This window comes from Oncorhynchus tshawytscha, linkage group LG19 (genome assembly GCF_018296145.1).
Source record: "Oncorhynchus tshawytscha isolate Ot180627B linkage group LG19, Otsh_v2.0, whole genome shotgun sequence".
In the NCBI taxonomy this organism is placed as follows: Eukaryota; Metazoa; Chordata; class Actinopteri; order Salmoniformes; family Salmonidae; genus Oncorhynchus; species Oncorhynchus tshawytscha.
Genome location: NC_056447.1, coordinates 54,378,494 through 54,401,389, shown reverse-complemented (window position 1 = coordinate 54,401,389; position 22,896 = coordinate 54,378,494). Strand labels below are relative to the sequence as shown.

At 42.9% G+C, this 22,896-nt stretch overlaps 1 protein-coding gene and 4 pseudogenes across 2 annotated transcripts; 3 read left to right on the top strand and 2 right to left on the bottom strand.

The window, feature by feature from the left end:
- Positions 1–1,516: 1,516 nt before the first annotated feature.
- On the top strand, positions 1,517–10,457 carry LOC112251446 (eukaryotic translation initiation factor 3 subunit J-A-like). 2 transcript variants are annotated; one of them, XM_042301906.1, is made up of 8 exons: positions 1,517–1,627; positions 1,749–1,846; positions 5,351–5,405; positions 5,497–5,591; positions 6,369–6,480; positions 8,128–8,289; positions 8,424–8,497; positions 8,796–10,457. In XM_042301906.1, the coding sequence occupies exons 1-8, from the start codon at positions 1,585–1,587 to the stop codon at positions 8,928–8,930; spliced, it is 774 nt and encodes a 257-aa protein (XP_042157840.1). In that variant the 5' UTR covers positions 1,517–1,584; the 3' UTR covers positions 8,931–10,457. The 2 variants fall into 2 exon arrangements, with proteins under 2 accessions (XP_042157840.1, XP_042157841.1); XM_042301907.1 differs by having other exon boundaries at positions 8,128–8,293; positions 8,796–8,938.
- Positions 10,458–16,277: 5,820 nt separating this feature from the next.
- On the top strand, positions 16,278–16,444 carry LOC121840130 (annotated as a pseudogene).
- A 1,315-nt stretch (positions 16,445–17,759) lies between these two features.
- On the bottom strand, positions 17,760–17,939 carry LOC121840126 (annotated as a pseudogene).
- A 2,049-nt stretch (positions 17,940–19,988) lies between these two features.
- On the bottom strand, positions 19,989–20,082 carry LOC121840129 (annotated as a pseudogene).
- A 1,649-nt stretch (positions 20,083–21,731) lies between these two features.
- Positions 21,732–21,857, top strand: LOC121840134 (annotated as a pseudogene).
- Positions 21,858–22,896: the final 1,039 nt, after the last annotated feature.

Genomic DNA, 22,896 nt, shown 5'->3' with positions numbered 1-22,896 from the left:
CTCTTATACACTATATTAGGCCCAGCCTGACCTCTTATACACTATATTAGGCCCAGCCTGACCTCTTATACACTATATTAGGCCCAGCCTGACCTCTTATACACTATATTAGGCCCAGCCTGACCTCTTATACACTATATTAGGCCCAGCCTGAGCTCATATACACTATATTAGGCCCAGCCTGACCTCTTATACACTATATTAGGCCCAGCCTGACCTCTTATACACTATATTAGGCCCAGCCTGAGCTCATATACACTATATTAGGCCCAGCCTGAGCTCATATACACTATATTAGGCCCAGCCTGACCTCTTATACACTATATTAGGCCCAGCCTGACCTCTTATACACTATATTAGGCCCAGCCTGACCTCTTATACACTATATTAGGCCCAGCCTGAGCTCATATACACTATATTAGGCCCAGCCTGACCTCTTATACTCTATATTAGGCCCAGCCTGACCTCATATACACTATATTAGGCCCAGCCTGACCTCTTATACTCTATATTAGGCCCCGCCTTTGGATATGTGGTTTTCCTAGCTTCTATATTGTGATCACGACATCCGATGGATTTGGATACTGTTTTAAAGCACATTTCTCCAGCATTAGTAAAGATGTGATCAATACATGTTGACAATTCAATTCCTGTGCTGTTTGTAACTACCCTGGTAGGTTGATTGATAACCTGAACCAGGTTGCAGGCACTAGTTACAGATTGAAGCTTTTTCTTGAGTGGGCAGCCTGATGAGAGCCAGTCAATATTTAAATCACCCAGAAAATATACTTCTCTGTTGATATCACATACATTATCAAGCATTTCACACATATTATCCAGATAGTGACTGTTAGCACTTGGTGGTCTATAGCAGCTTCCCACCAGAATGGGTTTTAGGTGAGGCAGATGAACCTGTAGCCATATTACTTCAACAGTATTTAACATGAGATCCTCTCTAAGCTTTACAGAAATGTAGTTCTGAATATAAAACAGCAGCACCTCCACCTTTGGCATTTTTGTCTTCTCTGTAAATGTTATAACCTTGTATTGCTACTACTGTATCATCAAAGGTATTATCTAAGTGAGTTTCAGAGATTGTCACAATATGTAAATAAATGTGTGCACAACATTTGAGAGAAATAAGCTTTTGTGCTTGTGGAAGATTTCTGGGATCTTTTATTTCAGCTCATGAAACATGGTACCAACACTTTACATGTTGCGTTTATATTTTAGCTCAGTGTAGATCGGGCACACCAATATAATTGACTGCTGAAGCTGCACCCCACAATAGTCTATTTTACTTACCAGTCACAAAAATGACTATGAAATCACCTTATATTCAGTGAAATTAAGATATTCATTTTTATTTTCCATAATTTTAGATATTCTGTACATGTGTAACTGACAGTATTTTTTTTTTTTTTGGCTTGATCTAATTCTATGTTGTCACTAATTAGGAAGCAGTAATGACTGGACAGACAAGAATAATGGGAGCATACAGACGACAGCACAGAACTATATGTACGTGAATTTTCTCTCGGAACCAAAGAGCCAGTTACCGATTGTACACACACGGAATTCATTATGATCAGACACACAGGCAAGATGGCGGAGGGAGATTCATGGGGTAAGAATCCACCTGTGTGTGGAATGGCATATTATTCAAGTTATACCTCATCGTTAACAATTACACATATCAGAGATGATAGTTTAAGTTTGTAAAAAAATGTGTGTATTGTTGGTCTTAGATGCTGACACTTTTGATCCGGATGAGCTTGTTATCGGTACCAAGAAGGCTGTTGTAGCGGATAAATGGGAAGGCGAGGACGAGGATGACGATATCAAGGTAACCAGCTAACTTAATTAGCTGGCTAACATCACAGTTGACGAGTGGACAACCAAAACAACACTAGATCATTTATCGAGAACGTGTATTCTACTCTGAATATCACCTGAACCATAAATTGATTTCGAGGTCCTCTCTTCGCATCCTAGCTAACTAAGGTTAGATCACCCAGAACCCAGATGATGTGCACAGTGTTAGCCAGTTAGCTAAAGTTTAGCCGAGTGGTCCCCAGTCTAGCGAGGACCAGTCGGGACTCATAGGATGACAGTTGTTATTTTTATATATAAATCTATACAGTGGGGAGAACAAGTATTTGATACACTGCCGATCTTGCAGGTTTTCCAACTTACAAAGCATATAGAGGTCTGTAATTTTTATCATAGGTACACTTCAACTGTGAGACTGAATCTAAAACAAAAATCCAGAACATCACATTGTATGATTTTTAAGTAATTAATTTGCATTTTATTGCATGACATAAGTATTTGATACATCAGAAAAGCAGAACTTATTATTTGGTACAGAAACCTTTGTTTGCAATTACAGAGATCATACGTTTCCTGTAGTTCTTGACCAGGTTTGCACACACTGCAGCAGGGATTTTGGCCCACTCCTCCATACAGACCTTCTCCAGATCCTTCAGGTTTCGGGGCTGTCGCTGGGCAATACGGACTTTCAGCTCCCTCCAAAGATTTTCTATTGGGTTCAGGTCTGGAGACTGGCTAGGCCACTCCAGGACCTTGAGATGCTTCTTACGGAGCCAGTCCTTAGTTGCCCTGGCTGTGTGTTTTGGGTTATTGTCATGCTGGAAGACCCAGCCACGACCCATCTTCTATGGTCTTACTGAGGGAAGGAGGTTGTTGGCCAAGATCTTGCGATACATGGCCCCATCCATTGTCCCCTTGGCAGAAAAGCATCCCCAAAGAATGATGTTTCCATCTCCGTGCTTCACGGCTGGGAGGGTGTTCTTGGGGTTGTACTCATCCTTCTTCCTCCAAACACAGCGAGTGGAGTTTAGACAAAAAGCTCTATTTTTGTCTCATCAGACCACATGACCTTCTCCCATTTCTCCTCTGGATCATCCAGATGGTCATTGGCAAACTTCAAACGGGCCTGGACATGCGCTGGCTTGAGCAGGGGGACCCTGCGTGCGCTGCAGGATTTTAATCCATGATGGCGTAGTGTGTTACTAATGGTTTTCTATGAGACTGTGGTCCCAGCTCTCTTCAGGTCATTGACCAGGTCCTGACGTGTAGTTCTGGGCTAATCCCTCACCTTCCTCACGGTCATTGATGCCCCACGAGGTGAGATCTTGCATGGAGCCCCAGACCGAGGGTGATTGACCGTCATCTTGAACTTCTTCCATTGTCTAATAATTGTGCCAACAGTTGTTGCCTTCTCACCAAGCTGCTTGCCTATTGTCCTGTAGCCCATCCCAGCCTTGTGCAGGTCTACAATTTATCCCTGATGTCCTTACACAGCTCTCTGGTCTTAGCCATTGTGGAGAGTTTGGAGTCTGTTTGATTGAGTGTGTGGACAGGTGTCTTTTATACAGGTAATGAATTCAAACAGGTGCAGTTAATACAGGTAATGAGTGGAGAACAGGAGGTCTTAAAGGAAAACTAACAGGTCTGTGAGAGCTGGAATTCTTACTAGTTGGTAGGTGATCAAATACTTATGTCATGCAATAAAATGCAAATTAATTACTTAAAAATCATATAATGTGATTTTCTGGATTTTTGTTTTAGATTCCGTCTCTCACAGTTGAAGTGTACCTATGATACAAATTACAGACCTCTATATGCTTTGTAAGTAGGAAAACCTGGTAGTACATGTCAGTAGTACATGTCAGTAGTGGTAGTACTGGTCAGTAGTGGTAGTACTGGTCAGTAGTGGTAGTGCAGGTCAGTAGTGCAGGTCAGTAGTGGTAGTACAGGTCAGTAGTAGTAGTACAGGTCAGTAGTAGTAGTACAGGTCAGTAATGGTAGTGCAGGTCAGTAGTACAGGTCAGTAGTGGTAGTCCAGGTCAGTAGTGGTAGTCCAGGTCAGTAGTGGTAGTCCAGGTCAGTAGTGGTAGTCCAGGTCAGTAGTGGTAGTACTGGTCAGTAGTGGTAGTACAGGTCAGTAGTGGTAGTACAGGTCAGTAGTGGTAGTGCAGGTCAGTAGTAGTAGTGCAGGTCAGTAGTAGTAGTGCAGGTCAGTAGTAGTAGTGCAGGTCAGTAGTACAGGTCAGTAGTAGTGCAGGTCAGTAGTAGTAGAACAGGTCAGTAGTACAGGTCAGTAGTAGTAGTGCAGGTCAGTAGTAGTAGTGCAGGTGCACCGTGAGGCCCAAACCACTGTTGATAGCAGCTGCCTTGTGAATTCACGTGGAATTTTTTTATTTTTTAAAATTTTAAACAGGATTTATTTTTTCTGTGGATTTAGAATGTTTTCCATTTGTCACATCCCTAGAGTCAACTACCATTATAATTCAAACAGTGGATACAAACGTCATTGTCCTCCTTGCTGGGATTTTCTATTTTACCAATGATTATCCAACAATAGATCTGTGGTTTGCTTTAGGAATGGGTGAAATCTACCAGGACATTTGCATCAACACCATCTGAGAAAGCTTTGCCAGGCTTCCACAGGTTGATTTCAGGATTGATCAGTCCTTGCATCCATAGATCTGTACATTTTAAGTAATTAATTTCTCCGGGCCCATCTCACTTTTTACCAAAACAGTACCAAACATAACTTTGTTATTGTTTCCATTGCAGACTGTCGCTTTAAGGAAAACATTTTGAATTACTACTTCATTTCATGTTATGAAAATTTTCCTTAAGCTATTTTAAACATGTTCATTACCATCTACATTGGCAGCCATTTTGAATTCCGCTTCCTAATTTAAGTTTGCAATGAGTACCCCTTCTAGGATGTATTTCGTATCATCTGAAGAATGTTTAACAAATGTCATGCTTTTATCTGTTGCATAACATTTTAGGGTCAAATACCAGCTGTTATGGCAGCCATTTTGATTTTTTTGTTGCAATAACTCACTTCCTGGTTAAGTTTGAAAAAGGTACTCCTACTGGGGTATATTTTCATATTTTCTGAGAAATGTTTGTACCAAATTTCATGCTTGTATCCACCGTTTGCTGGATCCACCTTGCAGCTAAACATTAAAGGCATTGGATTACTAGCCCCATTAGCTAACTATCAACTTAGCTATCGTATGGGATGCTTATTAGTCACGTTGACTTTTGTTTACTAGTGATCACATGAGTAAACAAATAACATCCAGTGATTATGTTGCGACAGGTAGTCTAGTGGTTAGAGTGGAGGGGCGGCAGGTAGCCCAGTGGTTAGAGTGGAGGGACGGCAGGTAGCCCAGTGGTTAGAGCGTTGGGCTAGGAACCGAGAGGTTGCAACTATTCCCCGGTAGGCCGTCATTGAAAATAAGAATTTCTGAAGCTTACGTCCATTTGTCCCTAACCTTGTTTTCTCCTGTTTCCTGTTTTGTAGGACAACTGGGATGATGACGAGGAGGAATTGAAAAAAACAGAAGAGAAAAAAGCAGGTATTTTTTTAAACCAGTGAGATCTGACTGTATTAATTGAATACAAGCTCAATTGTTATTTTTTCTCTCTTTTTTTCTCTTGTCTTTATAGCAGAGACAAAACTTTCTGAAAAGAAGAAATTAGCTGAAAAAATCAAGGAAAAGGAAAGTTTACAAATGAAAAAACAAGAAGAGCTGAGAAAGCGGGTAAGTGTTTTATTTAAATTAGGTGTTTTATTTAAATTAGGTGTTTTATTTAAAGTAGGTGTTTTATTTAAAGTAGGTGTTTTATTTAAATTAGGTGTTTTATTTAAATTAGGTGTTTTATTTAAATTGGGTGTTTTATTTAAAGTAGGTGTTTTATTTAAAGTGGGTGTTTTATTTAAAGTAGGTGTTTTATTTAAATTAGGTGTTTTATTTAAAGTAGGTGTTTTATTTAAAGTAGGTGTTTTTTTAAAAGTAGGTGTTTTTTTAAAAGTAGGTGTTTTTTTAAAAGTAGGTGTTTTTTTAAAAGTAGGTGTTTTTTTAAAAGTAGGTGTTTTTTTAAAAGTAGGTGTTTTTTTAAAAGTAGGTGTTTTACATACAAGGATATTTTTTCTTGTCGTTGCTATGGAGTACATTCGTTATGGCTCGTCGTCACCATAACCAACCCAGCTACTGCCACAGTGACTGCTAGTTTGCTTATCAAAATTCAGCAGAAAGTTGACCTTTTTTTGCTTTAAGCCAATTTCCCTGATTATTTGAGTTGTATTTATCACATTTTAAAGTTTAATTTTAAATCACTAGAAGACACTTTTACATTTTGGTTTGGGCCCATATTAGGAAACAAACTGTATTTCATCTGGTTTTCCGGACCCAGATTCATTAAGCCTCTAAAATCAGCCTTAAGGGGTTTCACACACTGTCCATGAATAACAAAGTCATTGGCTGCTGGATCTGAAAGTATATTTCTTTGTTTGTTTGTTTGTTTGTTTGTTTGTTTAGTTAGAGGAATCACAGGAAACAGAACTCTCACCGGAGGATGAGCTAGCAGAGAAACTCAGAGTGAAGAAACTACAGGAGGACGCTGATCTTCTATTGGCTCAGGAGGCTTTCGGTAAGAGACCTGTATTACAGGAGGACGCTGATCTTCTATTGGCTCAGGAGAACGCTACCTGCTCGACTGCATAGTGCCAACTGTGAAGTTTGGTGGAGGAGGAATAATGGTCTGGGGCTGTTTGTCATGGTTCGGGCTAGGGCTCTTAGTTACAGTGAAGGGAAATCTCAACACTACAGCATACAATGACTTTCTACATGATTCTGTGCTTTCAAATTTGTGGAAACAGTTTGGGGAAGGCTCTTTCAGCATGAATACCCCCGTGCACAAAGCGAGGTCCATGCAGAAATGGTTTGTCGATCAGTGTTTGACTGCCTGCACAGAGACCTGACCTTAATCCCATCGAAAGCCTTCGGGATGAATTGGAATGCTGACTGCGGGCCTAATCGCCCAACATCAGTGCCGACCTCACTAATGCTCTTGTGTCTGAATGGAAGCAAGTCCCCGCAGCAATGTTCCAACATCTAGTGGAAAGCCTTCCCAGAAGAGTGGAGGCTGTAATAGCAGCAATGTTCCTACATCTAGTGGAAAGCCTTCCCTGAAGAGTGGAGGCTGTTATAGCAGCAATGTTCCAACATCTAGTGGAAAGCCTTCCCAGAAGAGTGGAGGCTGTTATAGCAGCAATGTTCCACCATCTAGTGGAAAGCCTTCCCAGAATAGTGGAGGCTGTAATAGCAGCAATGTTCCAACATCTAGTGGAAAGCCTTCCCAGAAGAGTGGAGGCTGTTATAGCAGCAATGTTCCAACATCTAGTGGAAAGCCTTCCCAGAAGAGTGGAGGCTGTTATAGCAGCAATTTTCCAACATCTAGTGGAAAGCCTTCCCAGAAGAGTGGAGGCTGTTATAGCAGCAATGTTCCACCATCTAGTGGAAAGCCTTCCCAGAATATTGGAGGCTGTAATAGCAGCAATGTTCCAACATCTAGTGTAAAGCCTTCCCAGAAGAGTGGAGGCTGTAATAGCAGCAATGTTCCAACATCTAGTGGGAAGCCTTCCCAGAAGAGTGGAGGCTGTTATAGCAGCAATGTTCCAACATCTAGTGGAAAGCCTTCCCAGAAGAGTGGAGGCTGTTATAGCAGCAATGTTCCAACATCTAGTGGAAAGCCTTCCCAGAAGAGTGGAGGCTGTTATAGCAGCAATTTTCCAACATCTAGTGGAAAGCCTTCCCAGAAGAGTGGAGGCTGTTAAAGCAGCAATGTTCCAACATCTAGTGGAAAGCCTTCCCAGAAGAGTGGAGGCTGTTATAGCAGCAATTTTCCAACATCTAGTGGAAAGCCTTCCCAGAAGAGTGGAGGCTGTTAAAGCAGCAATGTTCCAACATCTAGTGGAAAGCCTTCCCAGAAGAGTGGAGGCTGTTATAGCAGCAAAGGGGGGACCAACTACATATTAATGCCCATGATTTTGGAATGAGATGTTCAACAAGCAGGTGTCCACATACTTTTGATCATGTAGTGTATGTTGAATGATAAATATTTAAGGCTGACAGTCTACACATATTACAGATTCATAGAAAGCTTTAGAGAATCTGCGATTTATATTGCAAAATGTCTGGTTTTAGCATCAAGAGTTTTAGACATTGTCAACACCAGTTGCCTGTGGAAAGCTTCATATCATTGGTGCTCAAATCATTTTTTTCCTTCTCAAATCAGGTGTCGTCAACAACGTAAAAGGAATTGATGCCATAAGCCCGTCTTCTAAAGATGAGTTCACAGAGTTTGAAAAGTTGTTAAAAGACAAGATATCACCTTTTGAGACTTCAATACACTATTCCGGCTTCCTGGAGTCCTTGTTTCGAGACCTCTGTCTCTCATGCAAGTATTGACTTAATAATATACCGTTTGAAAAGTAACCGATGATATTGGTCATGCATCTCAATGGTCAGTGGGGCTGTATGTCCCTGTATTATATGAAATACTGTTTTAACTGTGCATCTCTTATGTTACAGTGGAGGTGGAGGACTTGAAGAAAGTCAGCAACTCCCTGACAGTCTTACTAAGTGAAAAACAGAAACAGGAAAAGGTTAGTGGGTTTTTTAAAATTTTCTTTTTCAAAATGACAGACAAAAAAAAAAGTTTAAAAAAAAATCTGTGACAAAACTGACATGCTTTATTTACAAAAAACAAACACAAGCAAGCTTTTAAAATGGTTACAGACAGAGACATTTATCACCAGTATCCATGGTCTACTTAGACCGGTATTCAGTCTTGTTCATTAGGCATCAAACGGAAGACAACAGACTGAAACAGTGAGGCCCTAATGGAAATGATGATCAAATGAATTACTGTCATAAGACAAAACGAATCTTTATTTCCAACAGCAGCTGAATAAAGGAAAGAAGAAAAAGAAAGGTGTGGTTGCTGCCGGAGGGATGAAGTCCAAGATGAAGGATGACCTATCGGACTACGGCGAGTTCCATGGAGGTTACGCACAAGACTACGAGGACTTCATGTGACGTGACACCAACCCGATTTCTGCGTCTCAAATGACACCCTGTTCCCGATGTAGAACCCTTATATAGGGGATCGGGTGGCATTTAGTAGGCTTCCACTGTCTGTCCCCATTCCCCCTCCGCTCTGCTCCACCCAGCCCCCTCAGAGCATGACCTATGACCTATTCTACTGCCCAGAGCCATCCAATGATAACCACCCTTATGTCGCCCACCGCCAGCCGCACACAAACTCGATTCTGAAAGAAGTGTTGAATGGTTTGACGAGGAACGTCTGATTTCAACGGGGTTGTTTCTCCTCGTTAGAAATTCCTTCAACGGTTCCTCGAAACTGACTGACCAATAAGACTGTGTTCTGGATACCAAAATGTTTCACCTCCCATAATGAGATGCGAAAACCCAGCAGCAAACTTGTTTTTTTTCCCAATCCTAGAATGAATTTAATTTGATCTTTTAAAAGAAATGATCTGTCAAACTAAATTTAATTGTTACTGTTTGACGAAGGAAAATACATTTTGTGTTCCGTGCAAATCAGATTATTACTATTTTTCTCACTCAAAGGATGGCTATTGGCATTCTGAAATATAATACTACATTGTTATGTAAAGAATATAGTTCTCCAAATGTCAGTTCGGTGCTCATCACATATTACACTTGGGAATATATTGATCCTTGACATCATATAGTATTTTTCAGGAGAACATGTCCAAATAAGTCAAGGAGTTTAGGACCAGTTGAGAAAAGCAACATTGACATGTTAGATAAATTCAGGACTTGGTTTGCATGGTCACATAGTCTACAAATATGTTTTGGGGGGTGAATTCCTAAATTCCGTGTTTATAGAATGTTTAAAGATTGATTACTTGTAGTTGTAAGGAGGGTAATATTGCCCGGAACATTCTTCCCCCTACATTATATTAATTTTATAGGAAAATAATACAAAATGTTATGAGTAATTAAAGGCTAGGAAGTATTGAAGCCACACAAGTCAATGTGTGAACAGAGGCCCATATACTGCTGAAATGAATATGATGTAACCATAGTCTGAACTGTCCGTGTATTTTAATGGAGGAATGATGGCGCTGAAAATAATCTGTTATGTAGCATTTCAATAAATAGTCAGTAGTCAAGTAGAAAACACAGCGCTGACCATTTCATCCTGGGCCTGTGTTCACAAAACGTCTGAGTAGATACGCTGATCTAGAATCAGATCCCCCCCCTCTTATTCATTATGATCAGAAAAGGCTAAACTGATCCTAGAGCAGCACTGCTACGCTGAGAAACCCAGTATAATCACTTCCACTGAGTTGAAGCAACAATCACTCTAGGTCTCCTTGGCATAACTTTGCACGGCTTGTATCAAGTGAGGTGAGAAACAGACCAAATGTATTTAGGAAAGAAGGTTGTAATCACTTGTTTTTCTTTTTCACAGCACATTTTCAGGATTGGTAATGGAAATATAAACATAATATTAAAGACTAGTTGTCTTATTTTATCCACCTAATTTAATAAAATCATTGTTTTAAAAAAGTATATATTTTTTTTAATGCATTTTAGAATTTGGATAATTTTGGCTAAACAAATATGATGTATTTTTAATGTTATTTATGGGTTGATCTGCTAATTGCGCCCAGAGCATAACGGGGAAGAGTGGTGAACGAGTTACCGACTAACTACCATAACGTCAAAAGAAATAACTACCTTCAACAAACAGTCTCCATTGGGGGAATTCCTCTCGTTCATCAGACGACTTGAATCAGTGTTTTTGTCAACGTATTGTGACATGGAATCCATGTGGGAAATATATTGGATTTGGAAGAAGAAAAAAAGGTCTCGACTTGTTTCGAGGGTGACATTTCAAACAACAATATTATGTCGTCACGGTAACCACAATATTATGTCGTCACGGTAACCACAATATTATGTCGTCACGGTAACCACAATATTATGTCGTCACGGTAACCACAATATTATGTCGTCACGGTAACCACAATATTATGTCGACACGGTAACCACAATATTATGTCGTCATGGTAACCCCATTTGAACATAGACAAACCTTGCAATGCAAGTTGAACATGTTGCTTTAAAACAATGTCATGTCCACGATCAGAAGAAAGAAAACAATAGGCTACGCAGCACATCCTACTGGAAAAATAGAAAAATAGCTATGATATAGTTGTCACTGACTATTACCAATGAGCTATCGTGAGAATGATTGTCGAAAGGTCTCCACTTGAAAACGAAATAGATTCACTGTTGCTATCGAAGTCATTCTGAAGGGTAGATTTAACAGATGCAAATGATCCTGCTTTATCACTATTTAGGCCTGTAAACTGAGTGTACAAAACATTAGGAACACCTTCCTAAATTTGAGTTGCACCCCCTTTTGCCCTCAGAACAGACTCAAAGTATATTTGGGTACAAAAATTAAATCTTAATTAAAACAATAGCAGGGCATAACCAGTCATTATTATTCCTGAACTCTACAAGGTGTTGAAGGCGTTCCACAGGGATGCTGGCACATGTTGACTCCAATGCTTCCCACAGTTGTGTCAAGTTGGCTGGATGACCTTTGGGTGGTGGACCATTCTTGATACACACGGAAAACTGTTGAGCGTGAAAAACACAGCAGCGTTGCAGTTCTTGACACAAACCATCTACTACCATACCCCGTTCAAAGGCACGTAAATATTTTTTGGTCTTGCCCATTAACCCTCTGAATGACACACAAACCCAATCCATGTCTCAATTGTCTCAAAGCTGAAGAATCCTTCTTTAACCCGTCTCCTCCCCTTCATCTACACTGATGGAAGTGGATTTAACAAGTTACATCAGTAAGGGATTTTAGCTTTCACCTGGATTCACCTGGTCAGTCTGTATCATGGAAAGAGCAGGTTTTGTATGTATACATCATTTGCAAAGTCATCAACAGCTACTGTTTCGATTCAACCCAAAAAATAGACAATACAATGGTTTCAGGTTCTGTTAGATTTCAAATGTATTGATACAGTATTCACAATCTCCGCTGTGGAGCTTTGCAGACTTCTGGTGCAACCAATTACCTTCAGATCTTATTTAGGGGCTTCACAGCAAAGGGGAGGGGCTTCACAGCAAAGGGGAGGGGCTTCACAGCAAAGGGGGTGAATATACATATATGGAAGCACCACTTTTGCATTTTATATTTATTTTAAAAAATTCTGAACCAAGTTATTTTTTACATTTCACTTCAACAATTTGGACTATTTTGAGTCTGTCCATTACATGAAATCCAAATAAAAATCAATTCAAATTACAGGTTGTAATGTAACAAAATGGGAAAAACAGCAAGGGTATGAATACTTCCGCAAAGCTCTGTATTTAGTGACCCGCTCCTCTGGGCTGCAGTGACCCGCTCCTCTGGGCTGCAGTGACCCGCTCCTCTGGGCTGCAGTGACCCGCTCCTCTGGGCTGCAGTGACCCGCTCCTCTGGGCTGCAGTGACCCGCTCCTCTGGGCTGCAGTGACCCGCTCCTCTGGGCTGCAGTGACCCGCTCCTCTGGGCTGCAGTGACCCGTCTCATGCTACCACTAGAGTGAAAGCACCGCCAGCATTCAAAAGTGACCAAAACATCAGCCAGGAAGCATAGGAACTGAGAAATGGTCTGTGGTCACCACCTGCAGAACCACTCCTTTATTGGGGGTGTCTTGCTAATTGCCTATAATTTCCACCTGTTGTCTATTCCATTTGCAGAACAGCATGTGACATTTATTGTCAATCAGTGTTGCTTCCTAAGTGGACAGTTTGATTTCATAGAAGTGTGATTGACTTGGAGTTACATTGTGTTGTTTAAGTGTTCCCTTTATGTTTTTGAGCCGTGTATAACAAACATAAGTATTCCTTTTGCTATGAGACTCGAAATTAAGCTCAAGTGCCTCCTGTTTCCACTGATCATCCAGGTTGTAAAGGCAACAAAATAGGAGAAATGCCAAGGGGGGTGAATACTTTAGCACGCCACTGTGTACCTGCAACGTGGTACTCTCCACTGAGACAGTCTGCTACACCTGCAACGTGGTACTCTCCACTGAGACAGTCTGCTACACCTGCAACGTGGTACTCTCCTCTGAGACAGTCTGCTACACCTGCAACGTGGTACTCTCCACTGAGACAGTCTGCTACACCTGCTACGTGGTACTCTCCTCTGAGACAGTCTGCTACACCTGCAACGTGGTACTCTCCTCTGAGACAGTCTGCTACACCTGCTACGTGGTACTCTCCTCTGAGACAGTCTGCTACACCTGCTACGTGGTACTCTCCTCTGAGACAGTCTGCTACACCTGCTACGTGGTACTCTCCTCTGACAGTCTGCTACACCTGCTACGTGGTACTCTCCTCTGAGACAGTCTGCTACACCTGCTACGTGGTACTCTCCTCTGAGACAGTCTGCTACACCTGCTACGTGGTACTCTCCTCTGAGACAGTCTGCTACACCTGCTACGTGGTACTCTCCTCTGAGACAGTCTGCTACACCTGCTACGTGGTACTCTCCTCTGACAGTCTGCTACACCTGCTACGTGGTACTCTCCTCTGAGACAGTCTGCTACACCTGCTACGTGGTACTCTCCTCTGAGACAGTCTGCTACACCTGCTACGTGGTACTCTCCTCTGACAGTCTGCTACACCTGCTACGTGGTACTCTCCTCTGAGACAGTCTGCTACACCTGCTACGTGGTACTCTCCTCTGAGACAGTCTGCTACACCTGCTACGTGGTACTCTCCTCTGAGACAGTCTGCTACACCTGCAACGTGGTACTCTCCTCTGACAGTCTGCTACACCTGCTACGTGGTACTCTCCTCTGAGACAGTCTGCTACACCTGCAACGTGGTACTCTCCTCTGACAGTCTGCTACACCTGCAACGTGGTACTCTCCTCTGACAGTCTGCTACACCTGCAACGTGGTACTCTCCTCTGACAGTCTGCTACACCTGCAACGTGGTACTCTCCTCTGACAGTCTGCTACACCTGCTACGTGGTACTCTCCTCTGAGACAGTCTGCTACACCTGCAACGTGGTACTCTCCTCTGACAGTCTGCTACACCTGCAACGTGGTACTCTCCTCTGACAGTCTGCTACACCTGCAACGTGGTACTCTCCTCTGACAGTCTGCTACACCTGCAACGTGGTACTCTCCTCTGACAGTCTGCTACACCTGCTACGTGGTACTCTCCTCTGAGACAGTCTGCTACACCTGCAACGTGGTACTCTCCTCTGACAGTCTGCTACACCTGCAATGTGGTACTCTCCTCTGACAGTCTGCTACACCTGCAACGTGGTACTCTCCTCTGACAGTCTGCTACACCTGCAACGTGGTACTCTCCTCTGACAGTCTGCTACACCTGCAACGTGGTACTCTCCTCTGACAGTCTGCTACACCTGCTACGTGGTACTCTCCTCTGACAGTCTGCTACACCTACATAACGGCGGCAGGGTAGCCTAGTGGTTAGAGCGTTGGACTAGTAACCGGAAGGTTGCAAGTTCAAATCCCAGAGCTGACAAGGTACAAATCTGTCGTTCTGCCCTGAACAGGCAGTTAACCACTGTTCCTAGGCCATCATTGAAAATAAGAATTTGTTCTTAACTGACTTGCCTAGTAAAATAAAATAAAACCAGAAACCAGAACCAGTAGAAAGTGAGAATAAATCCTGGTCCAACAATGGGCTGGTTGTGCTCTGAACATCCTTATGTAAAAAAATTGAAGACATAGTTCCTCAAGAAAGATGTATTTTTTATTCACAAGCACTGGTGGTAATCTGAGTACAGTAAAACAATGTCTGTCTTCATTCGGTCAATCCACAGACATCTTGGATATCTCAGTTACAATCACATTGCTTCTGAAACTTCACACGAGATACAACTAAGATGATAAAAATCAAGAGGATGTAGGCTGCTTCTCCATTCAATTAGAATTCTAAAAGGTTATTAGTAAGACAGAGATAAATCAGATAAAAGCACAGTTTTGCAGGCCACAGCCTGTCTGAAAGCACAACATCTATTATCCACTTTTATGTTTGGATGTTCAGGGAATACAAGAGGAATTATACTTAAAAGGTTGATTTAATAATTGGTAGATAAGTGATTGTTGGTCTCCTGAGTAGCGTAGAGGTCTAAGGCACTGCATCGAAGTGCTAGAGACGTCACTCCAAACCCTGGTTTGATTCCAGGCTGTATCACAACCGGCCGTGATTAGGAGTCCCATACTGCGGCGCACAATTGGCCCAGTGTCGTCCGGGTTTTGCCCGGTCGGTAGACCGTCATTGTAAATAAGAATTAGTTCTTAACTGACTTGCCTAGTTAAATAAAAGGTTAAATAAATGAGTCGAGAGGAGGAAACAAAAGAAGAGGATGAAGAGGAAGAGGTTGGACGAACATGAGGAAGAGGAGGTGTGGTGAGCTTTAGTGTTAATACTGGAGAAAGGCCTGTCCCAGTCTCCTCTCTATATGTACCACTAATGTAAATGTAAATATCAAAACAGATACCAAACATTAAGAAACTATTAGGAAGAGAAGAGTAACTGCAATGAAATAAACCAGGGACCTGTGGAAAGAAGCCCCCTGATCTCCTCGTGTCCGCCAGCAGGGGAGGACACAGCGCCTCAGCTCAGGACACAGCGCCTCAGCTCAGGACACAGCGCCTCAGCTCAGGACACAGCGCCTCAGCTCAGGACACAGCGCCTCAGCTCAGGACACAGCGCCTCAGCTCCTGCTGTAACGGGTGGACCGAAGGCCGATTCCACCAAGCTCTGGCTCACCCTCACGTGTCTGAAGGACGCACTGTGGTCCTCTGACAACTTGTTGGTAGGGAAACGCATGGAGACCACCCATCAGACAGTGGCCTTGATAGCCACGGAAGCCCTGAGGTGGTATGGACAAAATAGAGCCTCGACCCCAGACAAAGTATCACCCACAACATCTAAGGTCCCGGCCTGACAGTGCTGCAGCGCCGAGGGGAGGGATCTCTTCTGGGCCCTGAAGGATGGGGGCGGAGTTGATTCGGAAGAGCAGGAGGAGGCAAATTTGATAAGGACTCACCTCGTTCCTGCACAAAGGAGAGAAGACCTCTTTTTTAATAAAGGGACTTTTAAACCGTTTACATGTCTTTAAAAGGTATACTCGTTTGAATTATATGTTCACATTTGAAATGGTTTTACAGATTGGATATGTTTAAAAGTACTTCTTTCTTAGGGTGTTTTATTGTTTTAATAACATGTACTTTTAACATATGTTTCAACGCAGTTTTTTATGCATATTATGTCGTTTTAAAGCATACAAATGATTATGTTAAAAGTATGAGCTATTTTAAGAAACGCTGCGACAATAACCATTTATCCAAAATAAAATAAATCTGTTCTTATCAGTTTAATATCTGATATGTCCTCTATCTGGGGACAATATATTAAATGGATTTTTCCACAGTGAAGTAGGTTATACATAACTGTGCCATTATGCAGAATTCTGATTGTGTGCTGTCATAATTAGCTTGTATGAAATTTGAAGCTTATAGGCTTCTGTAGGGCTAAACCTGCCGAGTTGAAAACATGTGATTTAGAAGGGTTTGATTATATGCCCGGCTTTTATTTTACAATTAGTATCAGCAACGATCTGGAGCCGTCTGTCAGTAATACCCACATACATTTATTTTAGCGATCATTTTGGACATGTAGCCTATTGTAATCATTATGGAACTATGTAGCAGGTTAAACCTGGAGCCTGGCGCACGGTTCACGACGACTGGACTGTTGTCATACAGTTCCACGATTAGTGAGAATGAAAGTAGATTTGTAGGATTATAGTTCAACCACTATTGGACACTTTCTCCACATTCCAATATTTCATGGATGGAACTTGAATATGACAACTTTCAGTATGAATCAAAACAGTGCATGTTTTATTCATCGATATACAGTATTTCACGAGTAGATAGATGCTCTCCAACCCAATAGGCCTATTGGTATTTTATGTGCATGATATGAAGTTTGCTGTAGTGACTGACTAAGCTTAACTGTAAAAGTGTGCCTCAACAGAGCCATGTTTACAAAAGTGTATTATGCGAAGCACACATTTAGTTAGGCAGCCAGGACCGTAGGCCGGGACCACTCCGTAGGACGCATTGTCGGTCTAGCTCTCACTGCAGTCCAGTGCCATGGACATCTTTGAAGTTTGGCCTCTAGTAATTTAGGAGGGCAACTTTATAAAGGCCTCCTCACAATGACCTTATCATGCAAGGCTCTACAGACAGATTTAAAAAAATATAGGCTATTTTTATTTCATGCATTATTTGTGTTGATGATGTACTATGTAATGAAGTCGAGTGGTTCAACATTAAAATGCATTTTGATTGAACACACAGCTTGAACAAGGCGACGGTCGGTGGAAGTCTGGCGCCACCAAGTGGACAATTATTTTACCTGAGATATTTTGTAAAAGATCAAATGTTGTGTGTCAATATTGTTATCTGCAAATTGTTTCATACACCCCTATTTGATAGATTATTATTCCAGATTAGCTGTAAATCTGGTTTTATTAGAATCATTACGTTAGAGCAAGTCTGTCAATGATGCCTAGAAAGTGGTGCAAGTGAGAACAGGTGTTTTCTTCTGGAAGTTTTGTTGCATTTCCTTTGAAAACAGCTCATCTGTATTTTTGTACATCATTTTATACACATACAAACGGCATAAAAGCATCAAGGCCGAGTGGCTTCACCACCTTTCTAGGCATCATTGACAGACTTGCTCTAACGTAATGATTCTAATAAAAGTAACATCCGGGTAACTAGGTCTAATTTATATTTACAATGGCAGGGGGTGCACCGTTCCTGGAGGTACTGCAATACCAGGTCGATGCGTGGAGTGGACGGAGCAAGCCCCTATTCCATCTCCCTATTCCAAAAATCAATTTAATATATGGTCCCCAGATAGGGGACGTATCAGATATTAAACTGATAAGAACAGATTTTTTTTTTTTTTTTGGAAAAGTTTTATTGGCACAATTCCTTTAAAAAGCTCATACATTTTTTACATCATTTATACACATAAAAACAGCAACAAGGCATAAAACACAGCATTTGAAAGTTGCATTTAAATTTGTTAAAAAGTACATGTTGTTAAAACCAATGAAAACAACCATTAATAAAAGTACTTTCCTTGTAAAAACATCAAATCTGTAAAGCCATTTAAAATGTGTACTAATGATCTAACAAAGGTAAAACATTTTTAAGACATGAAAAACATGTTAAAAAGCCACTTTGTTAAAAAGCTGTCTTCAGTCCCTTGTACAGGAGCGGGGTGAGTCATTATCAAGCTCACCTCATCCTGCTCTTCTGAATAGATCATCGTCCCGTCCTTCGGGGCCCAGAGGAGATCCCTCCCCTAGGCGCATCGCCCTAGGCGCCGCAGCGCTGTCAGGCCGTGGCCGCCGGGACCTAGGGTGTTGTGGGGGACCCTTCGCCTGGGGTCGAGGCCCCCTTCCTTTCGTACCACCCCAGGGCTTCCGTGGCTACCATGGCCACTGCCTGGGGGGTGGTCTCTACGTTTTTCGCTACCAGCAGGTTACGGGAGGACCACAGTGCTTCCTTCAGACACGTGAGGGTGGGCCAGAGCTTGGTGAAGGTCTTCGATGAAAAGGGCCTTCGGCCCACCCCATACAGCACGAGCTGAGGTGTTAGGTCCTCCCCTGCTGGCAGACACGAGGTGATCAGGGGGCCTGCTTCCTTCCACAGGTCCCTGGCGGCTCTGCACTCCCAGAGCATGTGCCTCACCGACTCTTCTTGGCCGCAGCCTGGTCGGGGGCACGCGGATGTCCTCGCCATGCCCCGTGAGTGCATAACGGCCCTGACCGGGAGGATCTCGTGGGCGACCATCCAGGACAGGTCCCGATGCCGATTCAGGAGAGCAGGGTGGGCCACGTTGCGCCAAACCGTTGTGGGCTCACCTATAGCGAGCCCGCGCACTGGACATACTGGTTCCCGATCCTGCACAAGAGAGAGAAGAGAGCGGTGTTTTGTTAAGACCGTGACTGTTTCTTTTTCCAGTTTAAAATGTCTTAAAAACTTCTGGAGCTGGACGTAGGGCGGGGGTAGCAGGAAAGAGACTGGGGCTCGCAGGTCGACTGGGATCAGCCTCAGAGTCCTGAGGTAAGATCCCAGCCAGAACCGTGCGAGGGCCTGAGTCTTGTTGTTGACCGGGGGAGGTGGCAAGAGTCAGATGTAACGCTGTGTAGCGGCTGCCCAGGAACAAGTAGAGGTCAGGCAAGCCTTTCCCCCTTGGACCTGGGCCTCTTGACCACCTCCCTCCTCAGCCTCTCCCACCTGCCCCCCACAGGAAGTAAAAAAGCATTCGCTCCAGGTCTAAAATACTCCTTCGAGGGGGATAAAAACAGAACTGATTAATAAAAGCACAGGTAAAATCACTGCTTTAATGATTAAAACCTTGCCCTCAAAAGTCAGCTGTCGTAGTCCCCAAAAACCCAGTCTCTGTCTTACAGTCCCCAGGATTCCACTCCAGTTACCGCTCCCTCCTCCCCCGGTCAAACTTTACCCCCAGTACCCTTATGTCCGTCAATTTAACTGTCAGAGGTAGTCTGGTCAAGTCTGGGTCTGCCCACGGTCCGAAGAATTGGGCCTCTGTCTTGTCTCTGTTCAGTCTCGCCCCAGAGGCTCGTCCGTACCAGTCAGTCCTGTCCAGAGTCCTGTCGACGGATAAAAGGTCGGTACATAAAATGTTGACGTCGTCCATGTAAAAGACGCACTTGGCGGTCATCCCCCCCACTCCCCGGGATACCCACCCCACTGATCCCTTGGTCCCTTCTCAAGACCTGTGCCAGTGGTTCAATACAGGCCACGAACAGAAGAGGAGATAACGGACAGCCCTGACGGACGCCGCAGTGTACTCCCACTGCTTTTGACAGATGCCCATTTACAAGGATTTTGCTGGTGATGTCCCCGTACAGCAGTCCCACCCAAGCTAAAAACCTGTCCGGGAAACCCATTTTTTGCAGCACCTTAAAGAGGTACTGGTGCGAGACCCGATCAAAGGCTTTTTCAAAATCTAAATTTAGGACTACAAGCCTCATGTTTCTGTCTCAGATACTACACTTGATCTTAGCCAAAAGGCCGAGAAGCGATACCGCAATGCTTTCGGGAGGAAGGTGCCGTTCTCAGACACGTCAAATCCGGTAAAGGTTACACCAAAATGAGCTCTGTACACTTTACAACAAATATCAAAGATGATGCTATTTAAAATGAATGGTGACATAGACTGGGAGTTGATCAACGTCGGGAAAAGACACTTTTCACTGTTACAATGTAACACATTGGAAGGTTCCAAAGGGACGTGGACATCCGCCCTCCAATCGGAAACGAGACAAATCCTTATTGAGTTAATACCAGATTTACAGCTAAATTGGAATAAGAATCTATCAAATAGGGGTTGGAGAAATAATTAATATTGACATAACATGTTATCTTTTATATAATATCTCAGGAAACGTTGATGCCACAAGGGAACTAAAATAATTGTCCACTTGGTGGCGCCAGACTTCCACCGACCGTCGCCTCTCCTATGTGGTCAATCAAAACGCATTTGAATGTTGAACCACTTTGAAAACTATATTTAACTAGGCAAGTCAATTCAGAACAAATTCTTATTTTCAATGACGGCCTAGGAACAGTGGATTAACTGCCTTGTTCAGGGGGCAGAACAATAGATTTGTACCTTGTCAGCTCAGTGATTTGATCCAGCAACCTCTCAGTTACTGGCCCACAATGCTCTAACTACTAGGCTATTTGCCGCCCCAGTTGACTTCAATACATACACCAACGCAAAAATAGCCTATGTATTTTTAAATCTGTCTGTAGAGCCTTGCATGATAAGGTCATTGTGAGGAGGCCTTTATAAAGTTGCCCTCCTAAATTACTAGAGGCCAAACTTCAAAGATGTCCATGACACTGGACTGCAGTGAGAGCTAGACCGACAATGCATCCTACGGTCCTGGCTGCCTAACTAAATGTGTGCTCAGCATAATACACTTTTGTAAACATGGCTCTGTTGAGGCATACTTTTACAATTATGGGAGAGATGATGAATTTTGGCAAAGAGATTTATTTATAGACTAATACACTTGAAACAAAGCAAACCCGAAAACTGCAGACAACACACAGTGGGGCAAAAAAGTATTTAGTCAGCCACCAATTGTGCAAGTTCTCCCACTTATTTTCCACCATAATTTGCAAATAAATACATTAAAAATCCTACAATGTGATTTTCTGGATTTTTTTTCTCTCATTTTGTCTGTCATAGTTGAAGTGTACCTGTGATGAAAATTACAGGCCTCTCTCATCTTTTTAAGTGGGAGAACTTGCACAATTGGTGGCTGACTAAATACTTTTTTGCCCCCACTGTATATTGACTATGACAGCTGATATGAATGGTGAGTTGATCATCACATCAACGTTTATTCGTCACGTGCACAGGATACAGGGTGTAAACGGTACAGTGAAGTGTTTACGTGCATCATATATACATTACAATACAATACGCCCGGTCTCGGAAGCTAAGCAAGGTCAGGCCTGGTTAGTCCTTGGATGGGAGACTGCCTGGGAAAACCAGGTGCTGTCAGCATTTTTGTAGCTCATGGTACTGCACTCTTGTACTATTTAAATTAGGAAACAACCTATTACAGTTTCTCAATCGTCTACAAGCATTTTTTTTGGAACAAGGTTGTTGAGTTTTTAGAACAAAGCCCATAAGACACAGAGCTGTTGCAAAACAGTAAATGGATTTTCAAAATGTAGACCATATATTAAATAGATTTTTGGAATAGGGAGATGGAATAGGGGCTTGCTCCGTCCACTCCACATCCACCTGGTATTGCAGTACCTCCAGGAACGGTGCACCCCCTGCCGTTGTAAAGGAAAAGTAGACCAAGTTAACCGGGTGGCTCTTTTATCAGAATCATGATGGATGATTTTTAAGTAATTCATTTGCATTTTATTGCATGACATAAGTATTTGATCACCTACCAACCAGTAAGAATTCCGGCTCTCACAGACCTGTTAGTTTTCCTTTAAGAAGCACTCCTGTTCTCCACTCATTACCTGTATTAACTGCACCTGTTTGAACTCATTACCTGTATAAAATACACCCGTCCACACACTCAATCAAATGGACTCTAACCTCTCCACAATGGCCAAGACCAGAGAGCTGTGTAAGGACATCAGGGTTAAATTGTAGACCTGCACAAGGCTGGGATGGGCTACAGGACAATAGGCAAGCAGCTTGGTGAGAAGGCAACAACTGTTGGCACAATTATTAGAAAAATGGAAGAAGTTCAAGATGACGGTCAATCACCCTCGGTCTGGGGCTCCATGCAAGATCTCACCTAGTGGGGCATCAATGATCATGAGGAAGGTGAGGGATTAGCCCAGAACTACACGGCAGGACCTGGTCAATGACCTGAAGAGAGCTGGGACCACAGTCTCAAAAAAAAACATTAGTAACACACTATGCAGTCATGGATTAAAATCCTGCAGCGCACGCAGGGTCCCCCTGCTCAAGCCAGCCCCATGTCCAGGCCCGTCTGAAGTTTGCCAATGACCATCTGGATGATCCAGAGCAGGAATGGGAGAAGGTCATGTGGTCTGATGAGACAAAAATATATATTTTTGGTCTAAACTCCACTCGCCGTGTTTGGATGAAGAAGGATGAGAACAACCCCAAGAACACCATCCCAACCGTGAAGCATGGAGGTGGAAACATCATTCTTTGGGGATGCTTTTCTGCAAAGGGGACAGGACGACTGCACCGTATTGAGGGGAGGAAGGATGGGGCCATGTATTGCTTGATCTTGGCCAACAACCTCCTTCCCTCAGTAAGAGCATTGAAGATGGGTCATGGCTGTGTCTTCCAGCATGACAACGACCCGAAACACACAGCCAGGG